Source organism: Papaver somniferum, chromosome 9 (genome assembly GCF_003573695.1).
Source record: "Papaver somniferum cultivar HN1 chromosome 9, ASM357369v1, whole genome shotgun sequence".
Lineage (NCBI taxonomy): Eukaryota > Viridiplantae > Streptophyta > Magnoliopsida > Ranunculales > Papaveraceae > Papaver > Papaver somniferum.
Genome location: NC_039366.1, coordinates 12,742,611 through 12,760,454, shown reverse-complemented (window position 1 = coordinate 12,760,454; position 17,844 = coordinate 12,742,611). Strand labels below are relative to the sequence as shown.

The 17,844-nt window shown below is 36.3% G+C and overlaps 1 protein-coding gene across 4 annotated transcripts; it reads left to right on the top strand.

Annotated features, from left to right (window-relative positions):
* Positions 1-13: 13 nt before the first annotated feature.
* On the top strand, positions 14-4,628 carry LOC113307764 (shewanella-like protein phosphatase 1). 4 transcript variants are annotated; one of them, XR_003339306.1, is made up of 11 exons: positions 14-139; positions 480-561; positions 697-759; positions 1,685-1,747; positions 2,024-2,112; positions 2,215-2,284; positions 2,414-2,540; positions 2,635-2,712; positions 3,003-3,085; positions 3,331-3,478; positions 4,240-4,628. XR_003339306.1 is itself a non-coding variant. In XM_026556214.1 (10 exons), exons 4-9 carry the CDS (start codon positions 1,697-1,699, stop codon positions 3,405-3,407), a joined length of 492 nt encoding a protein of 163 aa, XP_026411999.1. In that variant the 5' UTR covers positions 14-139; positions 480-561; positions 697-759; positions 1,685-1,696; the 3' UTR covers positions 3,408-3,478; positions 4,240-4,628. The 4 variants fall into 4 exon arrangements, 1 of the variants encoding a protein (XP_026411999.1); XR_003339305.1 differs by having other exon boundaries at positions 3,003-3,478; positions 4,240-4,625; XM_026556214.1 differs by lacking the exon at positions 3,003-3,085.
* Positions 4,629-17,844: the final 13,216 nt, after the last annotated feature.

Genomic DNA, 17,844 nt, shown 5'->3' with positions numbered 1-17,844 from the left:
GCCATTCAGCCATTTTCATTTTTCCCCACTCTCTTTTTTTCTTTTCTGCTCCCGCATGATACTTTCTCTCCTTGAAGATTCAGTTGCAGCTCGATCTTAAGTGTTAATCTTAGAGGTTTGGTTGCTCGTGTTCGATCTGGTAAGTGTTTATCATTATTAGTTTTTCGATTTCAGTTTATCGATTCTAGGGTTTCACGATTTTAGGGCATTCGATTTCAGGTTTCATTTGTGAATCTGCTTTTTTCTTTTTTCTTTTTTCTTTTTTTTTTCATTTTAGTTTACTGATTTTAGGGTTCATCTCTGAATCTTTTTTCGATTTTAAAGATTTTGATTTTAGTTTTTCAATTTCCGTTTCTCGATTTTAGGGTTTCATCCGTGAATCTGTTGTTTACGATTTTAGTTTTTTAATTTCTTCTTTCTTTTTCGATTTAAAGGGTTTTATTTGTGAATCTAATACGATTTTATTTTTTCCATTTTAGGGTTTGTCAAGGTTGAAGAGCTGGACTACTTTGAAGAAAGAATTCTGAAGAAAGAACTCTGAAGAACTGAAGAACATAGAAGGTATAAGTTTAATTTATTGTTTTATGTTAAGCTGTTTTAGGGGTGTAATCAATTTTCAGTTTTGGGTTTAATTTCTATTTTAGGGTTTCAGAATATGAACTGATTTAATGATTTGTTATTGTTATATGATTACAGTTTGCTCATCAGAGTTTGGACATAGAAGAACTTGTCAGAGTTGAATTTGGAAGAACTAAAAAGGTATATGTTTCTATGAACTAGTAGTGAAGTTGTTTTGATTGTAATTTAATATTGTTTTTGTGAAGTTTTTTTGATTTTGGATGATAATAGCATGTCTGAGATTTGTATGTTTACTAAACATAATAAATAGTCCTAGTGGTGATTCTGAAAAGCTACTTGTTGCTCATTCTCTCTCCACTAAGAAGATGTTTCTTTCGTTAACCTAAGGGCTTCGGAAACCCTACCACTAGAACTAGTTTGTTTAAATTATGAACTTAGGAAGTTTTGAAAGTTTGTATGAACTGAACTTAGGAAGTTTTGAAAGTTTGTATGAACTGAGTTCCTTAGGAAGTTTTTTAAGTAATTTGTATGATCTTGTAAAGTACTTTGTTTGATCTTGTAAAGTTTATTTTGAGAGTAATATATCATCTGATGAGAACATCAAATGGATGAAGTGGATATGTCAAAATAGAATTGGTTAGCAGTTTATCGTGATTCAGTTCATAGCTACAGGTTAGACTTCTAGTGGGATGAAAAATGGCGGAGTTTATACACTTGAATTCTAACGTGTAGCTTTAAAGTTCTGAGTGAAAAGAAATCACGATAACTTCATGACTTAGCTATATCGTTTAGTTGTATTCATTTCACTGATCAAAAATACTGCTGGTTTTGATTTGATGTTGAGTACATATACGGTCTGAATTAACAAAATCTAGGCTCTTTATTTGGATTTTCTTAGGATTTTTTAAATTAGTAGAATCGTTGATGGTAAATCTGTCAACCAAAACCCATTACTTTAATAAGCTTATTTTTTTTGTTTAGGTTGTGAAATTAGTGTAGACTTACAAATTGGGATAGGTTTGATTTTCCTATTTGGCGTCAGAGGTTTGCAATTAGTGTGGAATTGGGTTTTAGTTACTGATTGCTTTTGTGTGATTAAATGTAGTTGGAGATTTGCATGGTGATATGGCACAAACTACATGGACCAGTGGAGAGACGACAACTAATGGTCCTTGCTTGTATTATGTCTGTTTGTTGCTTGGTTAATTTACTGAGAGACAAGAAATATGATTCTTGTTTATTGAATGATTACAAGTAGGATATGTGTTCTGCGTAATGCATGTAGGTATCGGTTCAACTAGGAGATATACTTGACTGGAACCGATTGTACTCCGGACAGACCAGTGACATAGATGATTATCAAGCATGCCAAGCAAGTAACTTTGGTTTTTGCTGTTACATATATCCTTTATCTTCCTAAACTTAATGTATTATCTTAAATCAGATATACGTGATTCTGCAAGAGACGTTGCAAGCATTAGGTGGTAAAGCAATGGTAGTGGGACATACTCCTCAAACTGAAGGCATAAACTGGTATTTCCTAATTCTTTCTTATGGAACTTTTGTTCGGACAAGATCAAATATAATATTCTATATGCTTATTGCCGAAAGTATGTTTTGTCTCTTGAACTGCAGTAAATACGGTTGTTGTATATGGCGTGTGGATGTTGCAATGTCCAGCGGAGTCCTTAATTCAATACCGGAGGTAAAGTATTTGTTTCTGCACCCTTTCATATGTAACATAAACGCCCTTATTAAGCTTGGTGCATAAATGACCCGCTTTACTTCGATTCTGACATATATATGCCTAAACTTTGAACTTTCTGTTGATTAGGTTCTAGAAATAATAAACAATGAAGCAAGGGAAATAAGGAGCAGAACAAATATGTTTAGCGAATTTCAGGTTGTTGACTACAGATGGATATTCCTACATCTGATAAGGCGATTATTAGAATTGCTAGGTATATTTCAACTCTATTCAATTAATTTTTCATTTGGAAACCTGGAAGTTGGCTTACTGGGTATACCAATTGATGCGGTGGTGGAGATTTGCAGCTAAAATTTGTGTTGAAGTTCATCCCGTTGCGATACTGCTGGTCAAGGGAAATTTGGTGGCCTTAGAGATGGATATTAGTAAGATTTTTCTTTCATCTTTCGCTTTTTTTTTCTTTGACTTATGGTTACACATGGTCCAATATTTGGCATGTTCATGGTGATACTATCTTGGATTGTTCAAGCCTTTTTTTCTCCTCTTCGTATTACAAACTATCTTAATTACATTTGGGCTAGTATTTAAGAAACTACCTCTGCAAGATATTGTGATTGTGATTCTTAGAGTTTGGAAATTATGGAGTAAAGTTATTGCTGGACCTTACTGTTGGCAAGATACTTTTATTGAGGATTGGGGTCGCTTGCAATTGCAGGAAAAAAATTAATCGTGTGGTTAAAATGCTCATTACAAGAAGCTGAGGTTCTGTAAGCAAGCCAGGCATTATTGGAATTTCAAGTGAGAGTACTTTGACCTTCATTGCTTATCATTAAGTGCCATACTACTTCGGTATTGCAGAGACCTTAATTTGTATCATAATTGAGTTTGAGTGGTAGTAACTGGTTTAGTCAATTGAATTTCTGATGTTGATTTAATTTCTTTTCGTCTTGTTTGCTCGAAATAGGGCATTTCTTTGCTTTCCAACCCATTTAAGCTTGGACCTGTAACATACCAACTGATTTCTAACCCTTCATTTTTGCAAGAGAAAGGACTTAGGGATGAAGTTCAAGAGCTTAACTCTCGATTGCTAAATCAAGATGCGTACATTGAAGAACGCTGAATGGTGAATAAAAATCTGGAATCCTGCACTCCAAAGTATCACACTGTCTCCCTCCGTTCAAAGAAACAAAGGTATAAATGTCAAGACAATTTTTTTTATCACTGCCTTCTTCATTTAGTGTGTAGGAAGAGTAAACTTTATACGTATTAATTAAGAGTAATCTAGAGTAATATGGGTTTAACCGAGCTATGTCGGTAGTATAAGAAGCATCTAGAGTGCTTAGATAGTAAGTAATATGGTGGTTTATTTGTCTAGAGTGTTTGTGAATTTTGTTGTAAAATATTGTTGGAAAGCCGGTCACTAGATTATTCTAGAGTAGTCGTATACTAGATAGTAAAAGAAAGTTCTTTACCTTCAAGAGGTCGGTTAACTAAAGCTATAAATAGGCTTGAGTGGGTTCAGTTATAACTTGCAAAGTTGTAGTTGAGTGGAAACTCGAAGTTGGTAGTAAGGTTTGTACTCGAGTGAAATCATGAGTGGTAAGGTGTTAGGAAAAAAAATAGAGAGAGCATTCTGTAAAGAAAATTAAGGTCTGTAAGACCAAGTTTTAAAAAAGAAATAAAATTTTCTTTTTCTTAAGTGAACCGTGAGTTCTTTGAGTGAGTCTAAACACATTTTCAATACCCATTAGCCTTTAACCTTAAATTTTAGGCTCTCTGTTTTGGTTTTAGGACTGTATTATTGTTCTCTCATTCTCACACTTATAACAGAGTTAATTTCTTGATATTTGTTTTTCATGGTTTTGACTTGTCTCTGCATATTATACAAAATCTAGACTTTATTCTTTTGTTTGTAACCTTAGTACTGAAACATCAAATTGGTTATTATGAAGGTATTTGGGCTTAAGTCAAAAAGCAGTACTTGGTGATTTTTTAGCAGCAGCTGCATCTACGTATGATTTGTTGAGGAAGTTTGTTAAGCAAGCGGAGTATCGTGATACATTCTGGTGATATTTTAGTCCTTATTTCCCTGTTTTTCAATATCTCTGTCAGTTGACACAAATTAACTAGGTTACCCATCCATTTATAAACATCAACACAGAACGAAAGTTGTATGTCAGTCACAAAATTTTGGATTATGTAACTTGTGTACATTTGTATCAATTGAAGAATCTCTTCTTCTATAATATTATCTAGTGGTGATTCTCAGTAAGATTCTCCACAATACAGTTTTGTATCACCATTGTAGTTTGTATATCTGTGTGGATGTTGAATATGGGGAACTAGGTAATTGCAGGAGAGGAAATGTGGGGGTAATGAATTTTGACTAGGTCAATGAACATATACCTGACATTTTTTTGTGGTTGCAAAAAATTAGCAACCCCGACCCTCTGTTGCAAAATTAGACCCTGAACCAATAAATTGGAACGAAACCAACAGTATCTAGTTCCGGGTAAGGGTATTCCTGTAATTAAAAACAGATTAGCAACAAGAGGTTGTTGTTGCGAATAAAAAATGTAGCAACGGCAAGCGCCGTTGCGAATTGTCGTTGCTGACCGAGATTCGCAGCAAAGCATATGTCATTGCTAAAAATTGCGACACCGTGTTTAGCAACAACGAAAGCCTGTTGCGACCCTGTTTAGCAACATCTATGAAAGGTTGCTAATACCTTAAAATGGTGTAGTGAAGGATTATTTCTATTGTATATGCTTGTGCAAAAGAATGATTCCTTGTGTATTCCACGGTATTGATCTTCAATGATCCATGTTTTTTGTATTATCGTGAGGCTCCGTAATGTATCTTATGTTGAGCATGATACAGCCAAGTTGATTATTTTTTATTAGCTTTGTTGGTTGTTCCGTGAGGTACTTTGTGTTCTTGATTATTTAGTTATTACTCCACAAGTTCTCTTGTGTTGAGTATATAAACGATTAAGCCAATCGCTCTCTTGTATGGTTATCTTAGTCGTTGCTCCGTAAGTTTACTTATGCTGATCACAATGAATTAAATTGATCACTTTTGTGGTTAATTTGATTATGTATTGTAATTAAATTAATCATGGGTTTGTTTATGAATTATTTGATTGAGTTTTGGATATAAAAATCATTCTCATGGTTTTGGTGTCCATTAAAAATCCTTCTTTTCTCTTGAAATTAAGGTCGCTCGTTGTTGTTCTTTCGGGAATGACATCAAATGGGGGAGAGTTTTTTTGAACTTGTGCTTAATGGTCATATCTTGAGGGGTGTACGGCGGTGGAATTTTAGAGGGGTTATCTTGTATCTTTAAACTCCTTGATGAATGTTGTTAGCTTCGGCTATATGATTGCATCTAAATAAGATGGTGTGTGTTTCTTTCTCTCAGTCATGAAATGTCTCTTACGGAAATTTCATTATGATCCCGTTCTTGTACCTTTGCCAATTTTATTGACAAAAAGGGGGAGAATTAATATGTAGTTCACACTACAAATACATATGGTTTTCGGATCATTGTGTAAGGGGGAGTGGTTTTCATGTGAGATAGAGTATTGACTAAGGGGGAGTGATACATATCACCATAGTATTATTGTTGAAGTTTTGATACAATTGGACTTTGACACTGTGTAATAATACTATGACACTGTATAACAATGATTGAGACCGACACTTTCTCATTGTTATAGCTACGAATCTTCAACAACGATGATACTAAACTTACAAACTTTGGCATCATTGGAGTACTTGGAAGGGACGAAGATTTCGAGGAATGTTGAAGATTAGACATGTGGGATAGGAGCTAATAAAGTTTCATTATCTTTTTGTATTCCATATGTATTGATAGTTTTGTCACTAAAATTGACAAAGGGGGAGATTGTTAGAGCGCTGCTCGGTCAAACTCGCATGTGTTTCTATCTCAAGCATGTTTGTCAATGTTAATGATCAAAACTATAAGTCTTGATTTCTAGTCTCTTATAGCTAAGTCTCGGACTAGGATAGTAAGTATAATTGAGCTCAAGGACTTCATGGCGATTCATGATACAAGTAGAAGATATACTCAAGGAACCGGTGGAACTTCTCGACAAAAAGGTATGTGGAGACTTGAACTTATCTGTCACTCAAAAGTCTATCTATTCTATATCCTACTCTTTGAGACAAAAGTCGTATGCTATATATATAGACTAGAGTATACACATTTGGTATTTCGAGCCGAGCATACCTCGTTTATCTATATATCGAAATATGTATTGGTAAGATTTTCACTTCGACCAAGTTTATCTTTACCTAGTGACGAAAGTCATGATATGTTTCAATCACTTTGAAAATTGCTTTGACGAGAAATAGTGTAACAACTATATAACGTCCTCTAAGAATGTTTCAATAATTGGAATGATAGTTTAGATTACATAACCAATGTATTCCTTGAACCGAAGTTCTCGAACTTTGTTGATCAAGAGAACCGGAAGTATGGCAGGTGCCAAGTCCGCGAACTCAGTCCGCGAACTGTCGAAGTTCTCAAACCCGAGAATTTCTGCTGGAGTTGACAAACTACTTGTGTGAGCCAAGTCTGCGAACAAGTCCTCGAACCGGCGAAGTTCTCATCCCGAGAATTTATGCTGGAGTTTGTAAACTCTATCCGGTATCTTAAGTCCGCGAAACTAGTCTGCGAACTTGGGAAGGTTATATTTCTAAAGATGATTTTTGAACTTAATCTTAAAAAAATAAGGAGTGCATTTGCAAACCGTGGATATTAAAGTTCATGAACCGATTCGAGTGAATCAAATCATATTTGCTTCAATTATGTCTTGTATAGTTACATAAGATTTCCTTGTAATTGAACAACTCTCTTAACTAGTTCATTTGAGTCATTTGAACTAGTTACGGTGAAGAACAATATGGTTGGTATGAAACGCTCATATGGTTTACCTTTTTTGTTAGACTATTGTTTAACCAAGAATGTATACATTTGGGTGCGGTTAACAAACCTAGAAGTGTACATTCATTTGTGTATAACAAGCTAAGTTTTCGATCTAACGGTTGAGAAATATTAGCTTGAATCTAAATCAGGTTTTCATCTAACGGTGGATATTGATTGCTTTGTAACTAAGGAAAAACCCTGATTTGAAAGGCTATATAAGGGGAAATCTAGCAACTCTGCAAAAATAATCCCCACACCTTACGTGTGATACTAGTTTGCATGCTAAAGTCGATTCTCTTTTAACCTTTGGTTTTCTTCTTCTAAAACCAGGTTAACGACTTAAAGACTTCATTGGGATTGTGAAGTCAGACCGATACTACTTTTATCATAGTTGTGTGATCTGATCTTACATCTTCTATCGTAACAGTGCAATCATATTGATTGTCTTGAGATTGTTTGATTTCTCCGATAAGCAAGATATAAAAAGTAATCACAAACATCTTCGTCTCATTGTTTGTGATTCCGCAACATCTTGTTTTGCTACCATAAGATTAAGATTGTTGTGAGTTGATTGATTAATTTAGGTTGTTCTTCAGGAATATTTGACCGGATTATCAATTGGTTCCTGTTCGCCTTGATTATTATCACAAGAAAGAACAAAAATTTTAGGGTTTTTGTGTGGGAGACAGATTGATCCTTTGATAGACTTGTCTGTGTGAGATAAAAAAATTTATTGTTAAAGCCTGCGATTTTGGGTCGTAGCAACTCTTAGTTGTGGGTGAGATTATCTAAGGGAATCAAGTGCGCAGTATCCTGCTGGGATCAGAGGCGTATGAGTACAATTTTACCTTGGATCAGTGGGAGACTAATTGTGGTTCAACTATAGTCCGGTCCGAAGTTAGCTTTGAGTAGGCTAGTGTATGTAACATCTTAATACAGTGTGTATTAAATCTGGACTAGGTCCCGGGGTTTTTCTGCATCTGCGGTTTCCTCGTTAACAAAATTTCTGGTGTCTGCGTTATTTCAGTTTCCGCATTATATTGTTTATCTATATAATTTAAATAATACAGGTTGTGCGTTTAGATCATCAATTAGTATAATCCAACCTTTGGTTGCTGATTAATATTGATTGATCCTTGGATATTGGTCTTTGGTACCGCCAAAGTTATTCCTTGTGTTTGATTAAAGACTCGCTGATTTCTATTAGCTTGAGTAAATCAAAAAAAGAGAGAGATATTAACTCGTTGAGATGCTTTTACCTAGATTGAGTCTGACTATATAGTTGATTCTCTAGAAAGTTTTTCGGAGTTAGTCCATACAGATTTCTAAGCGAAATATTGGGTGGTGTTGTTAGACCCCCGTTTTTTCATATAGCCCTTACATTACAGAGCATGTTCATCACCTCTCAGTGGTTCTCTCCTTACTAAGGGAACACCAATTATATGTCAAATATTCAAAATATTGTTTTGCACAGTCTTCCATAGAATATCTAGGCCATATAATTACAGCCAATGTGGTTGCAGCTGACCCAGAAAAAATTTCTTGCATGAAATCTTGGCCTACTCCTACAAATATTAAGAAACTTAGAGGCTTCTTGGGCCTAACAAGCTACTACAGAAAGTTTGTTCAAGGATATGGCTCTATTGTTAAGCCACCTATAGATATCTTGAAGAAGAATGCATTTGTCTGGTCCCCTATAGCTGAATAAGCCTTCACTACACTTAAGAATGCCATGTGTACTACTCCAGCTCTTGCACTTCCTGACTTCACCAAACAGTTTGTGGTAGAAACAGATGCTTGCTCTAGAGGCATTGGATCTGTGCTTATGCAGGAGGGAAGAGTTATTGCTTTCTACAACAAACCCTTGGGGCCCAAAGCTTTGGGATTGTCTACATATGAGAAAGAGCTATTAGTTGTTGTCAATGCAGTCACCAAACTGAGACATTATCTCACTGGTTCACTAAGTATAGTCATTTTATAGGGATTACTCATCCTTACACAACACTTACAGTGGCTCAAGAATTCTTAAATCACATCTTCAAGTTACATGGATTACCAGTTTCCATTGTCTCAAACACAAACAAGGTTTTCACCAACAAATTTTGGCAAGAAATTTTCAGAACTTTGGGAACACATATCAACGTGATCACTGCTTATCATCCTCAGTCAGATGGCCAATCTGAAAGAGTTAATGCTTGCTTGGAGGGTTAATTAATTAAGGTGTATGACAGGTCATAAACCCAAACATTGGTTCAACTGGCTCCCTTTAGCAGAGTGTTGGTACAATACCAACTTCCACACCATCCTGAAAATGTCTCCATTTCAAGCTCTCTATGGGTATGTTCCACCTCACTTATCTTTTCCTACTTGCCACTACATCCGTAGCTTCAGTTGAAGAATATCTCCAAAGAAGAGATGCAGTCATTGAATTTTTAAAGGAGAACCTACAGAAAGCACAAAGAATGAAGTGGTTTGCTTACAAGAAGAGAACATATAGATCTTTTGTGGTTGGAGATCTAGTCTTCTTGAAGCTACAACCCTATAGGCAAACCTCCATGGCTCTGAGGAAAAATTTCAAGTTGTTTGCTAGGTACTATGGACCTTTTCCAGTGGTTCAAAGGGTAGGCCAAGTAGCTTACAAACTAGACTTACCACCTAGATCCAAAATTCATCCTGTCTTCCATGTTTCACAATTGAAGAAAAAGGTGGGTGTTGCGGTTTCCAAAATGCCTTTATTTCCCTTAGTGGATTCAGATGGTGAGATTATTCCTAAGCCTATAACAACTTTGGATTCACGCCAAGTCTTTCGTCAGGGGAAAGCAGTCCAACAGTTACTGATTAAGTGGTCACATACCACCCCAGCTGATGCCACTTGGGAGGATTTGACTAACGTTCATGCTCATTTTCCTAAATACCATCCTTGAGGACAAGGATATTCTGAACGGGGTAGTATTTTTATGGCCCTGTGGTTATCTCTCGCTTCTATGGTGCCCTATATCCAACAGAAGGATGTATCTTCATTTCAGTTACTTTAATTAATCGTGTCTTAGCAGTTAACCCTGTCTTATGTTACTGTCAGTCTGTTAAAAATGTACGTTGACATCTCAACCACGTGTAAGGTCAGTCTTGATTAGGGTTTAGTGTTAGGTCTTCTTCTTCCTTTATTACGTTGTACCTTGCATTTAGAGCTTATCATGAAAATAGAAAAGAAAGAGGCAGTACAGTGGTACTGAGCTTACTTCCTTGTTATATTTCCATTATTATCCTATCTGTATGTGAGATCATCACTCTGTGTTGGCCGATGGGGAGAGAAGAGGACCAATGACATATCGCATGGTCCAAAAATGACTTGATTCTATAACAACCAGACAAAGGATCTTCTTAGACTGGAGATGTTTTTTTTGAGAGGAGGACTAATAACCTATGTCGTAAAAGGAGAGAGCCTAGGCGCCAAAGGCCCACTAAGCACAGGGTTAGCGCCCGAGGAACCATATCTTAGACTACTTCCTACACTAGCGCCTTAGGCGAGCTAGTATAGCGCTTTAGGCGCCTCGCGGAAGGCTTAGGCGCTAGATTAAGCTCCAAAGACGCCAAATTCGTTTTACAGAGAAATATTTTCTCCCGGATCTTCTCTTCTTTTGGATATTGATGGTAACTATGTATATATTCTCTTAATCAAAGATACTAGTGTCTTGCCTGTGCGTTGCATGGGGTTAAGTTACCTGAATTATTATTTGTGATGAAAATGTAGAGACGATATCTCCTATGGTGTCAAAATGTAATATCTACTTGCAAATATATCGCATAGTATTAGCAGCTGAAAATTTTAATTGTAGAATCATTGTCTGAGCTAAAAATGTAGAGATCCCATAGTATTAGCATATATCTATCTAAATTTGATTCCAGTTAAATGAATGCTACATAATTCACCACCTTTTTCCCATTTAAGTACTGAAATTTTAGATCAATGTTGCACTTTTAAAACCTTAGATTTGTGGGGTATTGTTTTCTTAAGATTGCGAAGGTTAATCGGAGACAGTATCTAAATTGTCTTTGAGTATCCATGGCAATCCAGTCTCATTCGTTAGTTATAAGGGATTGACTGGTTATATTTGTGCTACATGCATAACTTGTTCTGCACTTTTTTACGAAAGAATTAACAGATGCATTCGAGCAGTTGTTATACTTTATATTCATACCAAATCCAGCGGAAAAAAAATGCAATAACAAAAAAATAAAAACTGCAATATTAAACTGCTAAAATCCTATAAGAAGAGAGCACTTTCCAGCACAATGATGTCCAATCTCCATCTCTTGACCCTTATTCATCGTCATTACCCTCGTTACCTTCATTTTCACTAGCATTATCTTTGATAAATATTGATATTTCGTCATCACTAACTTCGACCAACATTGTCATTTCGTCATTAGTCTCCTCAAGCTCATCTTCGTTTTCACTTATATTGACAAAATGTAAGATTTCTTCATCCCTCTCTTGATCCTCTCCCAAGTAACTGCCATCAGAAGAGCTTTCTGCATCACATGTCTTTGTTGTTTCTGTATTGAAAAAATTAAAAGTAAAACTGTTGAGTATATCCCTAACCTGAACATACAAGATTATCTACAGAGAAAGTACTGGAATAGGTGAAAGAGATTACTGACCTGGTACAAATTTGTGAATATTTCCCAGTACACCACATTCTGAGTATATTCTTCTGACCAATCTTTATTTTATCAATTAGAATTTTCAATCCACCTCGGCTAGCCGTTCTTGAGACTGCAACACAGAGTTGTCCATGACAGAAAATTTGGTTGGGAAGGTAGATCCCTAAATTGTGGAGGCTCTGACCCTGGCTCTTGTGTATTATCATCGAGAGAAATACCTTAATAGGAAACTGCACTCTTCTCAGGATAAAAGGAAGGTGTGTTTCTGTTGGTTGTCTTATTATTCTTGAAATGCAAGCACTCTTACCGCACCACTTCCAGTTATATTCCGAACTTGAATAGTTCTTGCGCAGAACTTGGCAACAATCAGTCATTGTACCGTTGAAAAGCCAGCAGTTGGATTTATATTTCTTGTAAGCATTACTGGTAAATTAAGCTTCAATCGAAGCAGATGATTAGGTACTCCTGATAGCGTTTGAGCATTAACATATTGCTGGTTGTATAAGAGTTCTGCATTCTCGAAATCATACTATAGACCAATTGAATCCTAACTTAGAAAAACGTGTTCTCACTTGGAAGCATAAACACCACGTAATCATTTATTTGGTCGACAGTGTCATTCTTTGGCAATAAGATACATCTGCTGCACAAATATTAGAAGTAATTCAGATTCCATATTTAAAGTACCGTTATCGCGACTTCTCTAAACTGGATAACCATATTTGTCGACATTAGCATCGCGACTGAAATCTTTTGGGCATCGTTTTGAACACGTCTTGTCTCTCATGCACGGTGAACCCACTTTTAATACTCCACACTCCACAGGGTCCATGCAGTATGTAGTTAAAAACAGCTTTGTATCCATCGGGATCCTTCTCCTTGTAGGTACCTCAGATAATTCTACTAATACCGGACCGAGTTTCATATTTATCGTTCTTTTTCAGAAACAACAGAATGTGGGCATGTGGTAAGACTCTCTTTTGAAATTCGATAGCGCAAATGGCTGTAGAAACCAAAATTTTAGATTAGAACCAAACTAAACAACATTGTATATAGAAAAAAAATACAAGTAGACAGATAAAAACTAAACACGGTATACAGAAAAACTAAAATACGTAGACAATACTTCCTTTCACTTTTCCAAAATATTTTTTTGATCGGAGAACCTCCATCAAATGTTTTAGTTTCATCTTAAATGCTCTAGCAACAATATCCGGCCTATCCTCGGTCGCTGACCTGGTATCAAATCTAGAGCCATCGAAATTTCCTTCCATTTGGGATTGCAAGTGAATGTTATAAAAAAAATCTAGAACATTAGTGTGCCAACAAATTGCAATGGCATCTTGATAGTGCTCCATCATAAACCTTGGTCCTCCTATAAATGACAATGGCAACACAACCCTCTTTCCTTTGTTTTGTAGATGCATCTCCCTTGAGCAGTGAATCTTTCAATATTATTGTGTAAATCAGGTCTTATATGCTCTTGGTTTTTACTCACCCACTTAAGTCGGCACTCTCTTCAATACATGCTACGCATCAACATAATACTGCTGAAATAAAAGACCACCACGTATTAAAGTCTAACCTTCACCTTGTCGCTGTTGTAGCCTAAATGCGTAAAACTCTCTCATAGTAACTTGTGGCCGTTTTCTTAACACATATTCCCGTTTTCACGTTTTTATATGCAGTTTCGAGTGTATAACCATCCTCACCATAGGGGAAAAAAAGAGGAATTTTCATTGGCATATAACATGGGTGTATCTCTTTGATTCTAGTGTTACCATTTTTCTCGTGCTCAATTGAAGTATCTCTGTGCATATCATCAAACACAGAGGTTTACTCTATTAAAGCCGCCACTTCCTAGCATCCCTCAGCCGCAATGATTCTTACTCGCAATTCGACCACAGGTTGCCAATCAGAGTCTTTTTGAAGTAAAAGCAAACATAGAGTTGAATGCTCTGATATTTTTCCTAAACTTATTTGACCGGTGTACACAATTAAAATCTAACAACCTCATCAGATCATCTGGACAATCTGTAATAAGAGCAACATATGCTAGGCTAGCTTGGATCAGATGAATTGTAAACAGGACTCACAATTAACTACACTCCCATAATTTTTATTCCTCTCTTGATGCCAAACTACTGCACCATAGTATTCACATGCTCAATATCAGGTTCGTCGAACATCTCATCTTCACCTGAAGATGCTATCTGAGCTGGATCCCAATGGTATTCACTCGTCCCTCAACAGATGCTTGTTTGCGGCCCTTCTTGCATCAAGTTGTTCTTTGAAACCTCATGTTTCTTTTTAGTATATATACCTTCCATCTTGACCAATATCTATGATTTACAAAAACAGCAATTGTTAAACGATCAGGAAAACCACACTTGTTAGACGATCAAAAACAGCTTGTTTCTTAATATGTAGACGGCCAAGAACAGATGTGTTTTTAATATCCATTGATATATATTGTTTTCGAAAAATAATAACTTCAAGATGATCCTGATGAACTGAATTAATTTACTAATAGTTACCTTGATTGATAGATAATAGATGCCATCGGAGTGGATTTCTATTTCTGATTATTGCTTTACGCAAATATCGATTATGAGATACCATGCCATTTCATAAAACGTGATCAAGTAACTACAGATCCAAAAAAGAACACGTAATATATGATCAACCGCTTAGATTTATAAGCAAAGCCAGAAAAGAAACCTTGGATGATAGATGATCGATGCAAATAGCGATTATGAGAGGCTTCATCTGCTGTCAGCGATGGCGTTGGCGCTATATCTCGGGGTTTTTTCACCATTTTTCTTTAGAGTTTTAGTAGGGTTTACCACATTATAGGGATTTAGTGTTATCAGAGATTTAGTAGATTTAGGAGGGAAGAGTGGAGGGAAGGGAGGAGTGATAGGTTATGTTTTGTATTACCGTAGATTGGTAACCCTCGATTTCCATTGGTAGGGGCCAGGAGCTCTAGAATTCAAGTTTTTGGCTTAACTTTCAGTCTGGAGCCAGTATTTGGGCCTCAAATTATATATACAATTGAAGAGATTTTATAGCAAATTAATTGTCAAACAAAATATATAAAAGGAAAGCCAGAATAAACAAGCGCAATCAAAGATATGTGTGACCATATATTGTGTTTTAGCTACGGAGCAAATTGAGTTCTTAGTTTCCTTTCTTTGTTAGTAAATTTTTAATTTCCTTTATATTGTAATTACTACCTCTGATATCACGGCTGTAATTATGTTAAGAATATATGTAAATATGCTTTTTGTTTTGGTTTTATCATCGACTGAGAAACATGGAAAATTATCTTCTGTAACTTAACTATGTATATATATTTTGAATCAAAGAATATCCTTGATATACACCATGAATAGTTACAGGAATTCTCGCAAATCACAAGGGAGTATAAGAAGATGATGCTCATATCACTAGGCGGTATAAGAAAGAGGAAGAAGACACTTCTGATGATGAGAGTTGGGATAGCTAGGATTATTATACAGACGTACAACCACAAGGAAGTACAAGAAGAGCATTGCAACCAAAAGAGTGAAAAGAGGATTATGAGCATTGCAACCAAAACAGGGGTTATGATAAATTGTATTCATGGTCGCCTAGAGCGCCTTAGGCGCGCCTAGGCGCCTAGCCTCGCCTAGCGCCTAACACATCATAGCTAATAACACATCCATATGTAGTGTAAGGTTTAAACTGTCGAACAACAACACGTGCGACTAAAAGGATAGAAGATGCAGCTTAAGTAGAATGCATGCACAACATACGCAGAATACCAGATCATACGCAGAACAATAGGGGCGGAGCCGCAAACTTGACTAAGGAAAAACGAAATTTTGCTAGGGGTGCAAAAACCAAAATGAGGCTGGAAGCCAAAATTCTTAAAAGTTTTAGGTTTAGGAAGCAGCTGGATTGGATGTGCAACTGCACACCATGCTTTCAACTGGCTCTGCCACTGCATAACAATATATACCCGGAACCATCTGCAACGGGTTAAATCATGAAACACAAATAACTATGATTTCTGCGACAAATAATTCATAACCAATTGCAGTGGTAAATAATAATCTGGCAGCCATCTTAGCCAAAAAAACTACGGGCGCAGTTAAAGACGAAGAATGGGAACAAACTTTTAGTCTCACACTTTGTTCAAAACATCTACACCACAATATTATGAGATGAAGCCATTAAATGCAGCTCTAGTGGAGAAGTGATCAAACAGAGTTCAAACAAAAAACAAAAAAAAAACATTGATCTGAATGGTCAGGCTGTCGTGGCAGCAAGAGATTGGATATACTGTAGATCGGGGTTGATATAGACATAGTAATACTCGGGGATCAAGTCTCACCATGGGGAGTAGCAAGTATTGATGACATTGATGTACTTGTTATAAACTGCAACACTCGTTGTACAAGCTCACTAAGGGGGGATAAATTTGGTGAGGAAATAGTGAGATCTTGCTCTTGTGAGAGTTAAGACTCGCGTTCTTGAGTTCCTGAGAGAGTTCTTGTACTTTACAATATTTGTAATCACATTCAATCTTAGTGAAATCACTCCTTCCTGTGAACGTAGGTATTAATATCCAACAACCTAAACCTTGGTATCCCAGTCCTTATTCATCTTTGAATGCTTGCTTCCATACTGTAGGATCGACCAAGAGAGAGGAGAGCACATACGGAAGCAAATAAACGATTACATTGATAATCAGTTTGGTATATATTGCCTCATGGCTTACTAGACTACTTATAGTCTCACAAACTTGAGAATCACTCAAAGTAGTTTCTTTATAAAAACAAACTCTAAATAAAGCACACTTATAGAAACACAAAGAAACTCTAAATATAGTAAAACTCTAAAACAAGGAACTGACACAACTTGCTCTTCTAGTTAACTCGAACTTCCAAATATCGCATAGTGTGTCAACTGTTCCTGTTGATCCAACTTGATTGCGTCAAGTGCAGCAGTTGATCCATTCGGACTGGATCAACATCATATGTTGATCCACAAACCAAAACACCATATCTTGGTTTAACTTCCAACATCCTCCCTTAAACCAAGATATCATTCAACGAGAATTTCCTAACCCTCTTCTACTCCTCATCTTCTTCCATAGATCGACGTTAGCACGTCCTTGTCTTTTATCATTTTCCATTCCTCTTCTTCCATAGATAAACGTTAACACGTTCTTGTCTTTTCTCATTCTTCTTCAAAGATACCACCAACAAACCCTTACTCCCTGATACTCGATAATAGCTCATCCCAACTTCGTGATCACACCGGAATTCCGTTAATCAAACTCAAATAAAAAACAAAGCACAAAAAACAAACTAACTAAAAACGAAGCAATCTTCTAAATTTGTTTAACAGTAATCTTCAAACACATTCCATAATGTCGTCTTACCATAGCAACCAGCACAAACTTCTTTCTTCTTCATCGCAGCGGAACATCATTCTTAACAAATCCTAACAAGCTAGAAACACCTCATTGTGCTCTATACAACTTGCTAACCAAACACAAAACCAAATTCTTTAACTCAACTTACCAAGCATTATATCTTAACTTCATCTTTCTTCACTGAGCATTGTAGCTCAAACTCAACTCTTGTTTACCCACTTCACTCGCAGGATTTCCACTCAACTCTTCAAATTCCACACTGGAATTTCTTCACTTCACTAGCCAAATCCCCACTGGGATTGCTTCACTCAACTTATAGACTTTACTCACCTACAATCTTGTTTCACGCTCACAACCTTGTGACGTCTCAAACTCAACAACTCATAGGTATTATCCTCCTTTTGTTGTCTTCTCACACATCACCCCCTGGTGATTACTTCTCTTACTTCACAACCTTACTGTTGTACTTCTAATTCTCTGCAACTTTACTTATTTGTTCCAGTCACGCTTGTTAGAG

What these genes read in the sequence shown, in the direction of transcription:
- LOC113307764 (XM_026556214.1), top strand. Translation starts at nt 1,697, where the DNA reads ATGGTGATATGGCACAAACTACATGGACCAGTGGAGAGACGACAACTA. An exon ending in TGGAGAGACGACAACTAATG is followed by an intron (nt 1,748 to 2,023) that starts GTCCTTGCTTGT and finishes ATCTTAAATCAG; the next exon opens with ATATACGTGATTCTGCAAGA. An exon ending in TCCTTAATTCAATACCGGAG is followed by an intron (nt 2,285 to 2,413) that starts GTAAAGTATTTG and finishes TCTGTTGATTAG; the next exon opens with GTTCTAGAAATAATAAACAA.